The following is a 19,413-nucleotide window of genomic DNA, read 5'->3' on the forward strand; positions in this document are numbered from 1 at the left end:
ACCAAACATTCTGAAAGTTCAAGAGGAGGGTCATGCGCGTTTGCTTTGAACTGTAGTTCTCTTCCAAGGTAGACATTTGGAAAGCGAGCTTATTAAAATGAAAGGGGAAGGGGAGAGACAACAACTATATTCTCTGACATTGAGATAGACAAGCATTTAAGTAGGCAGAGATATTATAGCTCTTGAGAATCCCCTAAAGTGCCGAGATTTATTTCTGAGAAATAAATGGTGAATTGTTTATTTCTTTCTCCCCCTTATGTTTCCTTGGGATAGAGCAATTAGTTTCTTATTTTTTATGATTGCATTATTCTTGCATATATCTTTCTGTGGTCCAGGCTATAAAAGTAAATAGAGGATCCAGCTGTATGAATGAATATCCTTTTAATGAGTGTGGGAGGAAATAATAATACTAAGTAGTGCAAAACCATTTTTATGTGATGAACCGAAGTACCTTTGTTCCCCCAGCTCCCCTGTCTTAAGCCACAGGCCACCAGTAAATGTGTGCATAAAATGACAGTTTTATGTATTCTGGTGTTAACAAAGGTACCTCGTGGTTTGTTTTGTCCCCAGAATGCACTTAATATGATTTTTGAAAGGCGGTGGCATATTCTGTTTTAATTTTCAGGGTCGAGGAAGGGTAAAATAGAGCCTGTGACTTCTCTGTAACACCCTTCATTCTATCTTTGGGTGAAAACCTTGCTGAAACAGTGAGATAACACCGTTGCTGGGTGATAATACAGTCGTTTTCATGGTGCCATGAGTTAATTTAAGAGGTGAAACTATCCTTACTTAGGAAAATAAGGTGCCTTCCTCCCTCAGACGAGCCATTTGCTCAGAACGGCAGATGGGTACGGGGTGTCTCCCACACGCAGGGTATCGTGAGGGGCGCCAGCACGGGCTCCCTTCTGCTCTCTCCCCTCTCCCGTGCCCTCCCTTCCCTGCCCTGGTTACCTTGTTCTACATCAGTTTTGCGTGTGTGTCTGTTTCTGAAGTCTCTGCCCATGATATAATTTAATACCGCCCCACCCCAAACTTTTCCAGTAATTAAATGTTAAACTACCCATATTCATTTGCTCAGGCTGCCATAACAGAACACCAGATACTTGTTGGCAGTTGTTGGCAGCAGAAATTTATTCTCGTGCTTCTGGAGGCTGGAAGTCTCAGCTCTAGGTCTGGAAGGGTCGGTTTCTGGTAAGAGCTCTCCTTCCGGCTTGCAGAGGCACATAAAGGGAAGGAGGCAGAGGAGAGGTGGGAGGAGGCACTCGTTTTAGGACGATCATCCCATTGGGTCAAGGCTCCACCTTATGACCTTATATAACCTTAATTACCCCGGTAAGGCCCTATCTCCAAATACAGTCACTCACATTGGAGGTTGGAGATTCGACTTACGAGTTTCGGTGGGAGGTGGGAGGAGGTACAAACATTCAGTCAATAATCATGCCCAAGTACTAGGGGGGAAAATCTCAAATCTCAAATCCCGTTTGCCTTCCCATCTTCTAACGGTGACCCGGAGCGTTTAGTAGAGGGACGGAAGGACAGCTTTCTAACCCCCCCGGGAAGCCCCAGACAATGGATTGGTCCCATTTTTCCCCTACAAGGATCCCATTTGGTCACTTTGAGGTGACTCTGGTCCGACTCTTCTCCTGACCCTGGCTTGAGGAGCAGAGACCAGACGTCCCGGCAGGAGGGGGCGCAGTCTGTACTCCCCGTGCCTCCTGCTGGCTGGACCAAACCCTGGGCATATCCCAGCCTGGGCTAGGCCTGACCCGAGCAGAAGGGAGCCTCAGACCCAAAACACCGTCTGGACTGCCAGCTCGTGGTTGCTGGGACACAGCTCAGAGCAGAACAGTGGTTGGCGGAGGCTGAAAGGGAGCGGTGGATGTTGCTGCCAATGTGATGGGCGGTTGCAGGATTTTGTGAAGCAGGCTGATGAACCCTCTCAAACAGAGGCACCTAATGCTGCTCAGCTGTGTAATTGGGATGGAAACGGGCCAATGAGAGGCGACAGTTTGTGCTTAACCTTTTGGGAGGCTTGTTCCAGGAGACTGTGTGTGGGGGGAGAAAAGAAGCATTACAAATAATAAGCTTCTCCGCCTGATTTGTAATGAATTAGTAATAAATGGCCTAGCGCTCTACGAAAGTCTGACGATTACAGAGCAGCTTTAGCTAAGTGCACGGGACCACATCTTATTTTGATCAGCTGTAGCATAGCAAAGACATGTAATTATCATAATCTAACAATTAGCCTGGCATCACTTTCCAGTGTTTAATTACCCCGATAAATGGTAATTGAATAGAGGACTTAATGACAAGAGAGAAACTTTCATTCTGCCTTAGGTGCTTAAGTTGTCTACTCGGCTGGGCATAATTTTCTAGCATTGCTTGAACAACAGTCCTGATTATAATTTTCCTTTTTGCGGGCGGCCATTATTTTGTTTTCTGATCTTGGCCTTTGTTTAGAATATTATTTAGCTCTTCTCAGAACTGGATACTGGGACCCAGGACACAGAAGGATGGTGGGGCACCTTACACAGTTGTTCTGCTTTTAAGCATTGCCTGTCACGTCCGTCAGCAGCAGTTTCCTTCTTCAGACACGTATCAAGTTGTGCAAATGCTGTGCTCTGTGCTGGGGGTACGGGAATGAGTAAACACCAGCATTGTCTTCAAGGAAAAGTCTATTTAAAAAGGTCTGCATAAAAATACGACAATGATCATTATTTTTGTTACAGTGATCTGCTCAGCACAGCCCCAGTTTTCCTTCCGAATCTATGCATTTACCTCAAATGAATTCACTGCCTTTGACGACCAGACCCACCACCTCATTTCTAATGGCCTCGGAACTCTTTTCTCTCACCTTGGGTTCTTTTCAGGCTTCATATTTGTATCCACCTGCTCACAGGGTTAAAACGCACCAAATAAAAGTAACTACTTCTCACGTGCCAATTTGCACCAGAGCGACAACAGTGTTTGCTCTGCATCCTAAAGTTTTGTGCGAAACACTATTATCATTATTGTTTTGCCCTAGCATTACCAAATACACGCTTCTCCTTGTAGTGTGGAGATCGAACACAGAAGAAAGCTGTTATTTCCTTTCCTTCTCACCAGCTTGTTTTTTGTTTGTTTAACAATAAACTAATAGAGATGAGTTCCTCGCCATGTAGGTTTTCGGATACCCCATGCCAACTTCTGAGAAGTCAGGGCCAGATTTCAGACTCAGGTGGTAATAAGCCCAGGAAGTTACGATCAAGCCATAATATAAATGTCTATTTCAGGGTTTGCATTACCAGTATTTAAAAACTACTAAATCATTACTTGAATCGGTTAAGAGAAACGACATTTATGATAGCGCTTTGGTTATCGTTATTACTCTTAAAACTGGGAATGGCCTGAAATTCCACCAGCTAACTCCATCCCCGTAGGATACAAAAGGGCTCCAAGTGTGTAAGCAGTTTGGGCAGGTGGCTTATTTGTTTGATTGACTCCTGCATTCCCCCGAACAGAATCTGTTTATTTAATCCTGTTCTCCTAGGACAGTGGCTGGATAACCTGTTCGGTGATTTCCTGCATCTGCTTTTGGACCCGTGTGTAGGCGGCAGGTGCTCTGTTCCGTGTGCTTGCCATGATGTCGAACTCCGGAGAACTTGGGGTGTGAGGGCAGCTTTGTCAGGAAGCTCCTGAGCAGCGGGAGTCAGGAAAGAGCCTGTTTTGCTCTGTGGACATGACCTCTTACACTGGATGCCAGATGCCAATTCTTTATTTTATTTTACTCCCTTTTTGAAAACCATTACAGTGATCTGCACTGTGTTGGGTGTGTAACACTCCGCCTGGTTAATTCTTTGGCTGATTTAGCCTGTTGATGTTGACACATTCTTACTCCATGCCTGAGGCCGCTTTGGGGGCTTAGAAGCAATTAGACTGTCACCCAAAGCTCCCAGTCCCTTCCTGAAGGCAAGTCTTGTTTAGACCCTGCCAATTTAATGCTTTGTTTCCTTTGGAGCTCCTCAGTCAAGCTAATAAAACAAACTCCAAATGAGTTAAAACACTGGAGGAGAGAAGATTTTGTGGGCCCTGTATTTGAAACAGGTGTTACTCTTGGGAGATACCAATTTTACAAAGTCATTCAGCCTGATGTGACTGATAAGAGGAAAGCAAAAAACAAGAGCTTGCTGATCTTTTTAATCCATCTGTTTGATATGCGTAGTTGGTGTTAATTGTGAAATTTTTAGACCGTTTGTTTTTAAAACACATGCTCACACATCTACACACGTGGAAAGAGAAAAGTTGACAGGTTACTGTACTAAACCACTAATGAATTCTAAATATCTGGCCAAGTAGATTACGTCTTATTCCCATCACCAACGGTTACTGAATTCAAGGCAAAGCTCTTACGCTGCAGAATTTGTAATTACCAAAACATGCATGCATAAGAACTTTACTGGAATTGATATTCATGGCTAGAACAGCAACCCTGGGTTCTAAATATTTTGTAACTATCTTGTGCTTCATTGGATAAAAATGTATGTGTTAGAACATATAGTGTTTTGACTGCAAAAATAAAGGTAAGAAACACCTCTGAAATTCATCCTTGAGTATTTTTTTTAACTTGTAAATCTTCACTTCTGTGGGAACTTTAGCTGTGATTGGTATGTTCTAGAGCCCAGAGGAGTTGGATTGGACTGCCCGAAATGATGGGTTGCAGTCATCAGACTTCATTCAGACTTCCCTCATTTAGCCTTAGCAAGCGGCCTGGTCGTGGTGAAACTGTCCAGGACTCTATCTCAGAGCTGAAAATGAAAGTCAATTACCAATACATTTGGAAGACAGACATGTTTCAGCCCATGAGAGAAGGAAGACATTAAAAAACAGCAAAACACATCTCGCTTCAGCCCCCAGTGATGCTATTCTTTATCTACCCTGTTTGATTTGCTGTTTATATTTCATGCTTTAACCTCTGCAGGAAAACAAAACAAAATAAAAAGAGCATCTTCAGACTTAGGATATGAAAACCATAAGGCTTGCATTCTGTGCTGAGAGAATAACAGAAGGAGATGAGGAGGGACGTGTTGCAACAGAGACTGCTGGCCTGCCTGTCTCCTCCCGAAACATATTTACAGACCAAACCCCTGGTCTGTTGTGGGCCCAGGAGGACTTCCAGGACAAAGGAGAAATTCTTCTGGTTAAAAAGAGACATCATACTCTGAAATTAGCCTTTAAATCAATAATGGTAGAAGCGGAAGACAGGGCTGCCAAGATATATTCACTCTAGATGTAAAATTTGGGAGGAACCCCAAGCTGATAAATTGGCTTAATCTTTGACCATAAATCATATCCTTCTTTTACATTTCAATTTCAGAATGTAATATATTAAGTTGCCTTGTAATTAAAGAAGTGACATTGTAGTTCTGTTCAAATAGGAATATTAAAACAATCACCTCTTTGACAGATTAAAATACATTTAAACTGTAAGAATCAACTATCCAGTTCATGAGAAATAACATTTTCATTACTGAATCCTTTAAAACACTACATGAAAGAGTGGGATAAAAGTGTCTCGCAGCTTCCTAACCTCTCATACCTACTCTGTCTTCTTTCACTAATGCTGTTTCTATATTTATGGAGTGAGGAAACTTCACTCAGGAGCTGCTTGATAAAATACCTCAGTACACATTTCCCTGGAAGCAGGCTCTCTGCTGTGCCACCGACATATGCTAAAGGCCAATTTAGAATGTTTTAAATAGGCATCATACCCTTCCTTTTCCAGCTCCTAAAATGAGATGCATTTTGGCTTTAGCAGATGAGGAAGGGAGGAGAGAAGCAGCAACCCAGGAGGAAGTGGCTAAAGAGGAACTCAGGGAAGGACGGCTGTGATGCTGCTCTTCCAACGCCTGGAACCCAGGGCCCCTGCTTGTGTGTCCTTTGGGGCTGGTCTTCCCAGCCGTCCGCATTCACAGCCTAAGGCTATATGGGGTTGAGGAAGAAGTAAGGGCAATGACATGAAGGGCCATCCAATGGCAGAAAAATCTAGGTGACATCTACTTGCCACACCCAAAAGGAACCAAGGCCAGGGTCGTTGAGAACTTCTCCTTGAGGTTGGCCAAGAACTAGAGTATTTGAGTCCTGCCTGTCCGTTGTTTCTGTTTGAAAATAAGTCACTGGGTTTAGATGGACTGAAGTCTTCCTGGTCCTTGCTAACTGGTCAGGAAGCCTTGTGTTGTCCCTATCTGGGTAGAAAGCTGGGGCCCTACTGATAACAAAGTGAAAAGGCAAATTGTTGACTGGTTACCTCATCTGGGTCTTTATTTCATTTGATTTCAAGTCACAAATCATTTTCTGCAGACAGGCCAGATAAGGAGAGAGATAGTAAGAATAGTTTTAAGTGTATAATCAAAACTGTAGTTAGCCGCAGGATGTCCTCAGGTAAACACTGAAGGCAAACTGAGACAAACACGCATGTCTGCAAAGAGACCCTCTCATTCAAATCCCAACGGCAGTTTGTTACTTTCGCTCTGTCAACAGCCTTGAAATGTGCTTTTTATCCACCCTTCCAGGCAGCTTCTAGGGTATTAAGAACTACCATAAAGTGCATAACTCTTGCTTGATAATTGAGTTGGTAACAAAGAACTAGTTGCCATACTGAGTTTTCTTCCTCTTAATTAACTAAGATGACCATTCCATAATATAAATGACATTGATTCTCAACCAGTCTACTGTCAGATTTTGGTAAATGTATACAATGTATTCATGTGTTCACAGAGTTATAGATACTATTATATGTTAGTTGGAGCTTGGACCCTCGTAGCGGTGCAAGTCAGTGGAGAGCGAGCACCATCTTTTCATGTATACAGGATGTTTCCTGGCATTTGAGACTTTTGTATAATGAGAACACAGGGCGGTAATCATATTACTCAAACACAATCACTTTTCTAAGTGTGGCAACGGCGCATGATTTTACACTGTAAACCACTGTGATAATTTAGTAAAGATCGTACTGTAATTATTGCTGGCTTGTTGGTGTGCAGCCAGAAATTCCTCGAGTTCTTAACATGAGATGATTTCAGAGAGGTAGAGCACCACAAATACAATGGATGGAATTAAAGATAAGGAGTCCGGGGGAGACCTTTACAAGAAAATGTCCAAGAAATTTGCAAATGTGTTTAAAACACCAGCCTTGCCACCTGTGACCTTTGTAAAGATTGGCATGTGGAATCATTCTTCCTAGATTTGAACTTGCTCTTTGATTAGGAACGAAAGCTCATGAAAGCCGTTTGTCGAGGGGTCGGGGTTGGGGAGATCCTTTTGTGGCCCAGCTGCTGAGCCTAACAGCACTTGAGTCCACGAAAAACCAGACTCTTGTGCCAGGGTTGGGAGCTAACCCTGCTGTGTGAGCCCTATCCTGGATGTCGACACACCCTTCAGTTTAGGAGTTTGAGGCCAGTGTCATGGGGAAGGAGCAGGGCCAGGACACCTTGCACCTGCCTTTCCTAGAAGGTCGGTATAAACATAAGGTAACCTAATGGCACCAAAAGCCTTAAAAGGGCTCCTTCAGGTGAGGGAAACTACAACAATTGGTAAAACCTTTGGAACCATAGCGTTTAGGAGGCAAGAGAATTGGCTTCAGGATCAGAGAAGACTCGGGTTGAAATCCTAACTCTGCTTCTGGTTTCCTGTGGGAAAAAATGAACTCAGAGGATGATAACGTCTTTGAATGTCATTTCCTCACTGGGAAAATGAAACTAACTTGTAACTACCAAAGGAGGATTTCCGTGACAACGTAGGTAAAGCCATACCATGGCAGATCCTAGATGCAGCACGAGTGTGTAGCAGCAAGAATTAGAATTGTCCCTCTGTGGGATGAAGAGACCTAAGAACTTGACTTTAGCAATTTTATCTCTCAGGAAGTAGAATAGTAAAAAACTTCAGTTCTGAGTTATGAAGGCTTGGCCTTGACTTCTGCCCGCCCATTTTACTAGCTCCGTGACACTGGGCACATTGCCTGGCTAATTAGCCTCGAAATCCTCATTTTAAAGGGCTGTACTGATAGTGTCTGTTCCATAGGATCTGTGATGGGGATTAAATCAAGGTGCTGAATGTAACATAATAAACACTCAATTATATTAGCCATACATGTGTGCCTACATACATGTAGGGCCAGAAAAAAATGGTTCAGTACTACTCTGTAGCCAAAGAGCACGATATGGGGTCATGTTAGAATATCTGACCCTAAACTCTTCTTTGGATTATACTTGAGTATGTCACAGGAATGCCTTTTATGAGTTCTAGTTTGTCATTGTGTTTATGTTTATATTTAAAAATTTAAAATTTTTAAAATTGTATTAAAAATCGTATTAGTACACCAACTTGTGCAAATGAAAGATCTCAAACAGGTTAAGATGATTCTGTGGTGAATCATCATCTTTGTCATATGGATAGAGGGGCAGGATTACTAATCACTGGGGTGATCACAAGTTCAAAGTAGGCTCCACGGTGATTCATTTAACACCCCACACAAAGCAAAATGTCATCAGAAAGGAATAGGGTCAACCCAATGTAAAGGGTGTCTTCAAGCTCATGGCTTGTTCTATTAAAACTTACACAGTATTGGGACGCCTGGGTGGCTCAGTGGGTTAAGCCGCTGCCTTCGGCTCAGGTCATGATCCCAGGGTCCTGGGATTGAGCCCCACATCGGTCTCTCTGCTCAGCAGGGAGCCTGCTCCCCTCTCTCTCTGCCTGCCTCTCTGCCTACTTGTGATCTCTCTCGGTCAAATAAATAAATAAATAAATTTTTAAAAAAAATAAACTTACACAGTATTAATGGGGATAAAAGTGGGAGAGAGGAAGCTCAGTTCAAAGCATCAAAAACAATGGCAATTTGTAGACTAGAGCAATAGCAGAATGGGTCTGGACAGTGGTAGTTTTAATTCTTTTTTATTTCTTTATTTATTTTTTTCACTTTTAGGCTGTGTCAAGTGCACGTAGAAGCTAAAATGAGTGACACTTAGAGAAAGGGAAAACATCCCCCTTGAATGTCTTTAAAATCTATAATAATAATATAATAATATAAAGTGCATCTGGGCATTGCCTTCTGCGGCCGTTCTTGTCTGGCTCCCATCCAGACCTGTCAGGCTACTCTGAGTGCTGATGATTCATACCCCAGCACCCTTTTATCTGAACGTTGCAGTGTCTTTTCTTTGTACTTTGGCAGTGATGTTACCTTGATGTTCAGAAATCTTTTAAAAGCAACACAGGCTTTCCTTGCGTCTTGACAAATCATCGTCTGCTGGTAATGAAGAAAAAGTAAACCCAGTTCCATGATCATTGTAAATATAGAGAAATAAATACTTCCATGGTTTTGGGGGGGGTTGTTGTTGTTTTGTTTTTTAATGTTCATGCATTTTGGGGCACCTGGGTGGCTCAGTTGGTTAAGCCTCTGCCTTTGGCTTAAGTCATGATCCCAGGATCCTGAGATTGAGTCCCACATGGGGCTCCCTGCTCAGTGGGGAGCCTGCTTCCTCCTCTGCTTGCAGCTCCCCCTGCATGTGCGCTTGCTCTCTATCTCTCTCTCTGTCTCCCTCTCCCTCTCAAATAAATAAAATCTTTTTCAAAAATTTCATGCATTTTGAGATCCTCTAACTGAACAGTGACCTGGTCATCTCTGCTTGTTCTCCTTATGTAAATCAGCAGGCTGTTTTTTTTAAAAGCATTGATCAAATGAAGTTTCTGCAGAGCATTTGATAGTTGAGGACAGAATTTAGGATTTTGATATGATTTCCTGTCTTTGGAAATTTTAAAAAGGGAAATGGGGATTATTTTTATTGTTGTGGTTTACATTGACTGCTGTGGTGGTACAGTTAATATTTTGTCAGTTACCAATTTTAATGTGCTTTAATATATCCTGATAATAATGCTGTATACTTGCATGGCTTTTTATCCATTTCATCATCTGGGACTTGAAGCAGTCATGTGAGGTTAGCAAGGCACATCCTTGTTATCATTCCCACTTACATTTGAGGAAACTGACGCTCAAATGGCTTCTGATTCCCCCACTCAACCAACAGCAATCCTTAAATTGAGTTCTTCCGACTAACATGAGGAGTTTCCACTTGTATCATGTTCTGTTTCAGAAAAGAATCTCAGCTTCGTTGATGACTACCTAGCATCCAGAGTGAAGCTTATAGTAGGTCTCCCGGGCTGGGCGTGGGTCACAGTGACCTGTCCGCGAGGTTGGTTGTGTCTGAGAGCTGCATTTTAAGGAGAATGCTGGGAAACTACAGGACATGAGGAGAGTTGAGAATCTAGAATGTGAGAAGCCTGGGAGCAGAAATAACAAAAAAAAAAAAAAAAAAAATCAGGACTTTCAAGTATGGAGCTAGGAGGATACAGAGATGTAGTTGACAACTCCATATTTATTACGGACTGTCTGGTCCATAAAGGGGAGGAAGGAAGAGGAATTGGATTTGTGCTTTGTGATGTCAGACAGCCGGAGCAGGATCACTGGGTGGAAATCACACAGAAGCAGATTTGTGCTCAATATGAGAAGAAACTTGCTAAAATTTAGAGATGGCCCAAATTGGAATAAACCAGCTCACTTGCCCCCCTGGAAAGTGTTCACACTGAGACCGGCTGACTGGAAGACTAGATGACTTGATGGGCATTTGTATTTTGGCAGTAACAGTTTTATGATGAACTTTCAGAGTGCTCAGAGACTTTCCTCCGTAGCTAAAAAAAAGAGGGTTTTGTAAGGTTTTCTGTTCTGGTTTTAGAAAATCGTATACATAACAATTCCTGTTTCACACATCATTAGTTCCTGAGAAGTCTGTTCATCTGAAGGGGAGAGTATCATTAGTTAACACAAATAAGCAAAACTTTTGTGAGGTTAGGAATTGAAGCAGACAGTGTGATGCAAACAGTGGTGTTTGTGTATATTTGTGTGTGTGTGTGTGTGTGTGTGTGTGTGTGTGTGTAATTTAACTATTTCAGGATGGAAGTGGTCCAGTCTGGCCCTAGAGCACAAAGAAATGAGGAGAGGGGATGCTTCCGCGTGGCTCAGAAGTTACTGCCTTGGTCTCAGGTCATGATCCCAGGGTCCTGAGATTGAGCCCCGCATCAGGCTCCCTGCTCAGTGGGGAGCTTGCTTCTCCCTCTTCTTCTCTTCCTGCTGTGTTCCCGCTCTCACCGTGTCTCTCTCTATCAAGTGAATAAGTAAAATCTTTAAAAAAAAAATAATGAGGGGAGGAGCTCATTGGACTTAGCTGGTTTTAATTTTCTTAATATAGAAAAGGCTGGGGCATCAAAAGACATCTACCAAAATGAGTTTGTGACTTAAGCAGATTCACTAAGGGAAACAGCTGACTAGGACCCAAAGTCACCGTTCCAGATCCAGCTCCGTCACTCGCTGCTTTATCATTGTGCCTTAGGCTTTTTTTTTTCCCTCTAACGTGGAAGTGTTCTAGGAATTTTCTTTCCAACCTTTAAATTTTATGATCCTAATTCTCTCAATTTTATGACTCTGCTTCTCTGCATTTGCATAGGAAATTGAGAATGGTCTCAATTATAGCAAGACCAATTCAGTCATTCATTTGTTCTTTAAATGACTTATTCATTTATTCAAAAACACTCATGAAATGAAACGCTGTTTCAAAATACCAAAACTTCGCCTCAATATATGTGATCTTAAGAATGAGAGGAACATAGCAAGTCAGCCTCTTCATGACTGAAAATGAATGTGAGGAGTCCCATGTTTAGGGTATTTTGAAACAAAGGTAAATGAATTCCTCTGTAAAATTGTTGTTCCTGAGAGTTGGAATGGTAACATGTCCCACATCCTAATGGGATGCAGTAAAAACTTACTATGATAAATCTGTTAGCACCTGCAGTATTAAAGTTATTCTACCACTGATGATTCCGAGCAGGAAGTCTTTTCTGTGCAAATAATCTCATTTTTTTCTTCATCTTCCCACAGATTCCAGAGAGGTGACTACCACATTGACGTCTGTATCAATGACTACCTGGATGTTTTCTGCCCTCACTATGAGGACTCGGTCCCAGAAGACAAGACTGAGCGTTATGTCCTCTACATGGTGAACTTTGATGGGTACAGTGCCTGTGACCATACTTCCAAAGGGTTCAAGAGATGGGAATGTAACCGGCCCCACTCTCCAAACGGACCGCTCAAGTTCTCTGAAAAATTCCAGCTTTTCACACCCTTCTCCCTAGGATTTGAATTCAGGCCAGGCCGGGAATATTTCTACATCTGTGAGTATACAGAGATTTATTGGGTTGTAGGACAGCTGCAAGCGCCCAGGCTAATTTTTTACCCATGTTTCAGAGAATTGCGGAGAGCTGGACTCTGCATTACAGATGTCTCCTTGTAAATGCATACATCACGATCCCTAGATACATTAGCTGGGAATTGAGAGCACAAATTAGATTAAAGACACAGCTCCTCTCCCCCTATGAAATTGCGTGTCAGCCTGTTCAGTGAACCACTGCTGACTTGTATTTCTTTTAAATGAAAATTGCTAGGACTTCTCCAAAGCTGAGGAAAAGAAAAAGAGATTCCTGGAAAAAAAAAAAATTAAAGGAAATAATTAAATTTACATAGCTTGGAGTCATTGGATTTCTTATTCAGGTGTCAGCAATATCCTTTCAATCATCCACACTTGCAGTGGAGAAAGCCAGAACTCCTGCAAATGTCAGCATGCTGACGATAAATACTCTCTTTGCACCAAGGAGAAAAGACCATTATTAAGAGCAGCTGTGTCTTTAAACAGGCAAGCGTGTGAAGAAGTATCTAGAAAGCCTTCCAGAGGAACTGGTATAAGTGAGTTCCCCACCGGTGACTCTGTCCTGAGAGAGCTCTAAAACGTTCTCAGCTGATCCCTGTATTAATCATATCGCTGTGGTCTTGTTTCCTGTCCGTGGCATACACCGTCACGGCTTCGGGCGTCCTACTAGTCATACAGTCTAGGTAAATGCTTCTCAAACTTCACTGTGCGTCAGTCACCTGGGGATCTCGTTATGCACATCTGACTCAGGTGGTCTGCTGTGGGGCCTGGGGTTCCATATTTACAAAGCTCCCGTGGGACGCTTTTGCTGCTGGTCTGTGGCCCACACTTGGAGTTAGGATGGTTACAGTTACTGCTGTATATCTGGACTTCTCCTTCACTGGGATCGAATACTTAAACTGTCTGGTCTTTTCCAAGTATTTTCACGATCAGCCGAAGGAGCTAAACCTTCTTTGCTCAGAAGTCCATTGATGGAACAACTTTTCCTGGCTCAGAAAAGTTGGGGGATGCAAAATCCAAAGACATTCTGGTCCTCAAGGAGTGACCATATGGTGGGGAGGAGAAGCACATCAATCGGCAGTGGCCAAAGGAAGGTAAATGGAGGGAGCAGTGGGTACAAGAGTACATGGACCTCACCTCCTGGAAAGAATCGGGAAGTCTGGCTGTGCACAGGGGGAGCGGTCCAAGCCATACCACCCGGTATGCTTAGCATGGACTTGTCACCCCTCCTTGCTGGACAAGCCATATAAAGAACATTCCTTTTTTTCTGACTCATTTCCTCACCCTGAATGTCCCCACTGACTCCTAACCTACGTTTTTGTTTTGTTTTGTTTTGTTTTAAGTCTACAAGGATATCTCGCTTCTCTCTTCCAGAAAGCAGAATTTTATATTAAGCCGGATTTTGCGATCACACGGGCACTCCCACTTATATTGAGATTGAATTTGAAAAGGAAATTGAACAGTACCAGTTTTATTATTTCAGTACATATTTTAGACGTTAGTCATGAGAAAGCACGTAAGCGTCTTGATACCATCTCACATTCGATCCATAAAATAAGAAAAGGAATATTGAGTCCCACGGATGGAGGAAACACTGACATACATTGACTTCACACGTTCTCCGGCAGCAGGCTCCTGCCTTTTCCTGATTTTTTTACCCTGTGAAAGAATCTCATTCAGCAAATGGGAAAAAGGAAAGAGGGAGGCTTTAGTGGCGGGACAGCAATCATTAATTGCCTAATTCTAAAATACCCTACTGATGTAAGAGGAAATCCTTGCTAGTTTCACAATTTACATATTGATTTTTCAGCATAAAACACAACAACAAAAGCAAAAACCAAAACCGAATTGAGAGCACTGAGATAGGAAGCATACAGCTAACTAGTTGATTGCATGATTATTAGAAATTATAGAATCCATTGAGGTTCATAAGCAAGATGTTATTATTCAAATATACCCATAGTGCTTATGACTGGTTTTTTCTCATTTGTGGTTAAATTCAATATTTCACTAAAAATCATTATGTGTCTTCTATAACATTCATTTAACGGAGTCATTTAACTGTCAAGGGCTCCTGTCAAAGTAATTGTTCCAAAATGCTTCAAAATATCAAGAGCTTTTTGCTGTTCAGCTGAGTTTAACCTGAATTACTTTTTTTAATGAAAGGTAAAATAGCACAAAATTAGCAGCAAAGAGATGTTCATTTATAAGAAGCACAGTGGCCTCGTAGTCAGTTAAATTGAATTTTCAACCATGGTTTAGAACCACAAGAGCATCCTTCTCTGTCTTTTTAGTAGGGAAAGGGTTTTCTCTCTTCCTTTCACTGCTGAGAGCAAGAGCAGCAGAGCTAGTGTGGAAGTCTTGCAGACGCTTAATATACTGTGGTCATAATTAAACTAAAGGATTCTTAGGGGAGAATTGGCCCTCCGTTGAATTTTCCTCTCTCCTAATATGCATGGAATGAACAAGATGACTGGGAAATGGCTCTTTTCACACTTATTACCTTACACGAAGCTCTGTTGCCGATCTGGGGAACAAGGCTTGACTAGTCGCCCACCAGTCAGTTTTATGAAATGTGCTTAACTAGACCAGGGATGTATTTCAGATCCTTGGGGGCTTAAAATCTCTAACAAGACTTCCAAGAGAAAACTCTAGCCCTTTGGCGGTCCTGTTTTAGGGTGCTAGAGGAAGGGTCTTGAGTCTAGTGATGGGAACCCAAACTCAAATACACAACTTGGCCTTGGGGAAGGAGAAGGGAGGATTTTGTATCAGAAAATCCACCCATCGTCATCCTCAGGGAGGGCACAAGTTAGAACGTTCTTATCAAGTTCTGCTTTATCCTCAGTTCTGCTTATTTCCTTCTTAATGTGTTTGAGTTATACAAAGTTAAGAGAACAGAGCGTAGCTGCAAATACGTGAAATTTCCTCTTTACTCTCAAAACCAAACGTCCTTCACTGTTCTAGATCCTTTATTTGTTCCCGAGACTGACTCTGTGCTATGTCTTCCTTTCCTTGGGAACGGGCAGTATATTGTTACAATCACTGATACTGTGCAGGCAGACTGAGCCCCTTCTTGAATATGACAAATACTGTTTTTAATCTACAGAAGTTATTTTGGTAAGAGATTGGCACACTGAAATAATTACAGAAAGTTGGTTGATAGATTTGCAGAACTGCCAGTCAATAGATTATGGCAATAATCATTTATATAGACTTCCCAAGGCAAAGAGTTATTTTAGAAACTTCAAAAGTACTCATTTTAGAAATGATTCTCATAAATATTAACCTAATGAGAACAAGTTCGAAAGAAGTGTTGCTGCTGTTCTTTTTAAATCAGAAGAGGCAAAGAGAAATACCTTAAAGAAAGTGCTTCCAGTTATTTTTCTGAGTCCGTAAAACACGGACACTGATTTTGAAAATCCCCTTTCATAAAGGAAGGAATATTGTGGCCTGGCCCCTTCTCTTGGCCTCACTAACCGTATGATCTTGGGTAAATCATTTAATCTCTCTGGATTTCTAATTCCACAACTGTAAAATGACGTAGTTGCGAGAGATGGTTTTTCACATTTCTTGGAGCTTTAATATTCTAATCTTAACTATGTGTTAGCTAAAGGTCTGCTTGGCATGGTAAGAAATAACACCGGTAAAGTGTCTAGGCCCAACACCTTACTTTAGTAGGAGGTCAATAAATGCCAGTTACAGGAGTATGCTGAGGGCGAATGCAGAGTGGAGAGGCATCTTAGCATGACCGAACTCATTCTAGCCCCGCCACCCCATCCGGTCACTGTCATCTGTGGTCTTGACTAGTGCAGCAGGCTTTCTGTATCACCCCGCTGCGCGGATCACTGCCCTGTCAGAGCCCTCCCGTGACTTCCTGTCTGAGCAAGACAAAATCCTGAGTCTCTAATCTAGCCAACAAGGTCCTCCGTGGTGGATCCCCTTGCAATTTCCAGCTTGCCTCTTGGACTCCTTGTCCTCTCACTCTCCTTTATTGTCTCCCCTCCAGCAACACCCCCAGCCCTCCTTCCTGACTAGTGCCCACCCCCAGACTCCACAAGAGGGCCTTGGCACTTTATTCTCTCTCTGCCTGGGGTTCTCATTGTTCCAGGCACCCACTTCCCTTGCTCTTGCTTTCTTTAGGTCGGCTCTAAAAAATGTCTTTATCGCACAGGCATTCTGATCTCCCTGTACAAAGATAATATGTCTGTGATTCTCAACATTCTTACCCTGCTTTATTTTCTTTCAAGCGCTCATCACCCCTGACACTATGGTGCTTTATGGTGCTTTGCCCAGGCCTGCCTGCTCTATGCCCTGTACTACATTGTTTGGCACGTAGTAGATGCTCAGTAAGTAGAGGTCACCGGTATTTACACAGCACTCGATTCCAAGCGCTGTTCTAAACCCCTGCAATTCTCAGAGCAGTATGAGGAAGTTCTGTTCTGATGTCCCATTTTATAGGAGAAGAAACAGAGGCGCACAGTTAAGTAACTAGAGGAAAGTTCACACAGATAAGAAGTGGCCGATCTGAGAGGAAATTAAGTGAGCCAACAACTAACAGGAAGTGAAGAGATACAGTCCTCAGTCTCATGTGCTTAAAAGGGGAAAACATTCCTTATTTTATATTTTGCTTATGTTTTTTTCTTTTTAACAAAAAGGTTAAAAACAATGAGCTCTGTTTTTTAGAGACTATTACTTTATAAACTCTGCCAGAAACCCCAACTCAGATAGTAGCAAGATAGATTTTAAACAAAACATGTGTGCAATTTCAGCTCTCTGAGGAATACTCATTCATCTCCAAGCGATATTTCAACTGTATCTTCTCAGATGGGTGACCCTTTTAATACATACGATAACCTTTCTGACCCAGATTTTGGGTCAGAGGAATTCTTAAATCCAGTGAATATTCAGCCTCTAGACTGAATCATGATTGCACACTTGATTTAGGAATGAGAAACCGACAATCAAGAAGACAAACGTCATTTTCTGAAATTGATACTAAAAAAGCAGAGAGAAATCTTCTAGCATTTGCCACATCTAAGGTATAGTTGGTTTTCTTCAAAAGAAGGTACTCAGAGTAAAAGTTTATAGTCCTAGCACTCAGACAGAATTTGGGACTTTCTGAGAGATTATTGGGGAACACACTCTTCCTAAGCTCACTGGCAAGTAAAGTTGTATACACATGTTGTTTTAGTATTAATATTGACACTCTTATAGAAGTACAGAGCTGAAGAAATGTCCATTTCTTTGAAGTTAGAATCTTGAAAACATCAATGAAAAAACAATCAGGGAGCTGAAGATTTCTGCTCCACTCTTTTTAGTATACATATTTTTCAGAATTAAAAAGAAAATCATAGGGGCGCCTGGGTGGCTCAGTGGGTTAAGCCTCTGCCTTCAGTTCCGGTCCTGATATCAGGGTCCTGGGATCGAGTTCCGCATCAGGCTCTCTACTCAGCAGGGAGCCTGCTTCCTCCTCTCTCTCTCTGCCTGCCTCTCTGCTTACTTGTGATCTCTGTCTGTCAAATAAATAAATAAAATCTTTAAAAAGAAAAAATAAAATCATAAGGACAGTCTATGTTACTATGGGCATCATTCTTAACTCCGTAGTATATAACTACTCGAATATATGTGGTTAACTACTAAATCTCTGCTTTATGTGCTTTAATTAAAAGTTTACAGTGTTAAGCTATGTGGCATTTTTCATATGCACTGTGCAATTCTTAAAACTTACAAAATAAGTAACCTGACTTCTAAGGAGATGACTTACTGAAATGACCAAGATCTGCTTCAAAAATCATTTGATTGTATAATACAGTTATTAACTATCCTTTTAAAAGATATAAGGATATTCAGTAAATCCAGAGAATACTAACATAAAGAAAGCCCCTCACTTGCCAGCTGGTTCTGTTCCAAAAGCTTGTTTGCAGGTGAGTCGTTTGGAACGGAGAGTGTAGTTTCTCATAGAAGTGTTTCTAAAATCAGGCAAGCTCTCCGTAATGTGGAGAATCTGCTTAACCATAATATTGATTTAAAACTGTATCTTTTCATTGAAAAATAATAGAAAATAGCATCGAGAATGGGTATCCAATAAATATTTATTGAATCAATAAATGCCATAATAGTAAACAAAAAGCAATTAAATTGTTTTCCTTATATGCTGATGTTTAAGAAAAGCAGATGAATTGGAAGCCCTAGCTTTTACTGTACCCACCACTGCAATTGCCTGGTTTCTTATTAATGTTTTTTGATCATATAATGAGGATACACTACATCAAAGCGGAGAGTAAAATACGGCTGTAAAAGAAAAAAGGCAAGACTCTGGTGAATGCAGCCTTGCCCTCAAATTTTCTTATACTCTTCATAGCCATGTTACTGTTGGTAACATGGCCTCACTGAGCCTTACTTTCTTCATCTATAAATTGGATATATAATAATAGACTATTGTCACAATCTTTCTTATGTTCAAGGCTCAAATAAATACTTTTATTAAAAGACCAGTTGGACCATCAAAAAGATGACTTCAGCAATTCACATCCAAAAACATGGGTGCCCTTTGAGGGGTGCCTGAGTGTCTCAGTCAGTTAAGCGTCTGCCTTTAGCTTAGGTCATGATCTCAGGGTCCTGGGATCAAGCCTTGAGTACCTCCCCCTCTGCCTGCTCATTCTCTCTCTCTCTCTTTCTCTCTCTCTCCCTCTATTTGCTTTTTTATGCTCTCTCTCAAATAAGTAAATAAAATCTTAAAAAGCAACAACAAGGGATGCCTGCGTGGCTCAGTGGGTTAAGCAGCTGCCTTCAGCTCAGGTCATGATCCCAGGGTTCTAGGATGGAGTCCTGCATCAGGCTCCTTGCTCAGCCGGGAGCCTGCTTTTCTCTCTGCCTCTGCCTGTCACTCTGCCTGCTTGTGCTCTTTCTTTCTCTCTCTCTGACAAGAACAACAAAAATATAAAAACAAAACAAAACAAAACTTCTGTGTCCTTTGAAAAGTTACGGCACCTTGAATAGCCCTCGTTGATACTTTTAGTAAAAAATTTCATAAATGCTTAGTAAAGATTTACATTTTAAGTCTGTACCGTATATTCTGAAGGAATGTTATGCTAGGATTACATCTGCCTAAGGAAGTCTTCATTCCCCT

At 41.8% G+C, this 19,413-nt stretch overlaps 1 protein-coding gene across 5 annotated transcripts in view; it reads left to right on the plus strand.

Annotated features, from left to right (window-relative positions):
• The window catches only part of EFNA5 (ephrin A5), a 277,931-nt gene that overhangs the window by 216,782 nt on the left and 41,736 nt on the right, over positions 1 to 19,413 (plus strand). For all 5 annotated transcript variants that reach the window (XM_082723751.1, XM_082723752.1, XM_082723755.1 and 2 more), the window contains exon 2: positions 11,960 to 12,252. In XM_082723751.1, the coding sequence (XP_082579877.1) occupies positions 11,960 to 12,252 (293 nt within the window). The remainder of the gene's footprint in view (positions 1 to 11,959; positions 12,253 to 19,413) is intronic.

This window comes from Mustela nivalis (assembly GCF_964662115.1).
Source record: "Mustela nivalis genome assembly, chromosome: 3".
Classification (NCBI taxonomy): Eukaryota; Metazoa; Chordata; class Mammalia; order Carnivora; family Mustelidae; genus Mustela; species Mustela nivalis.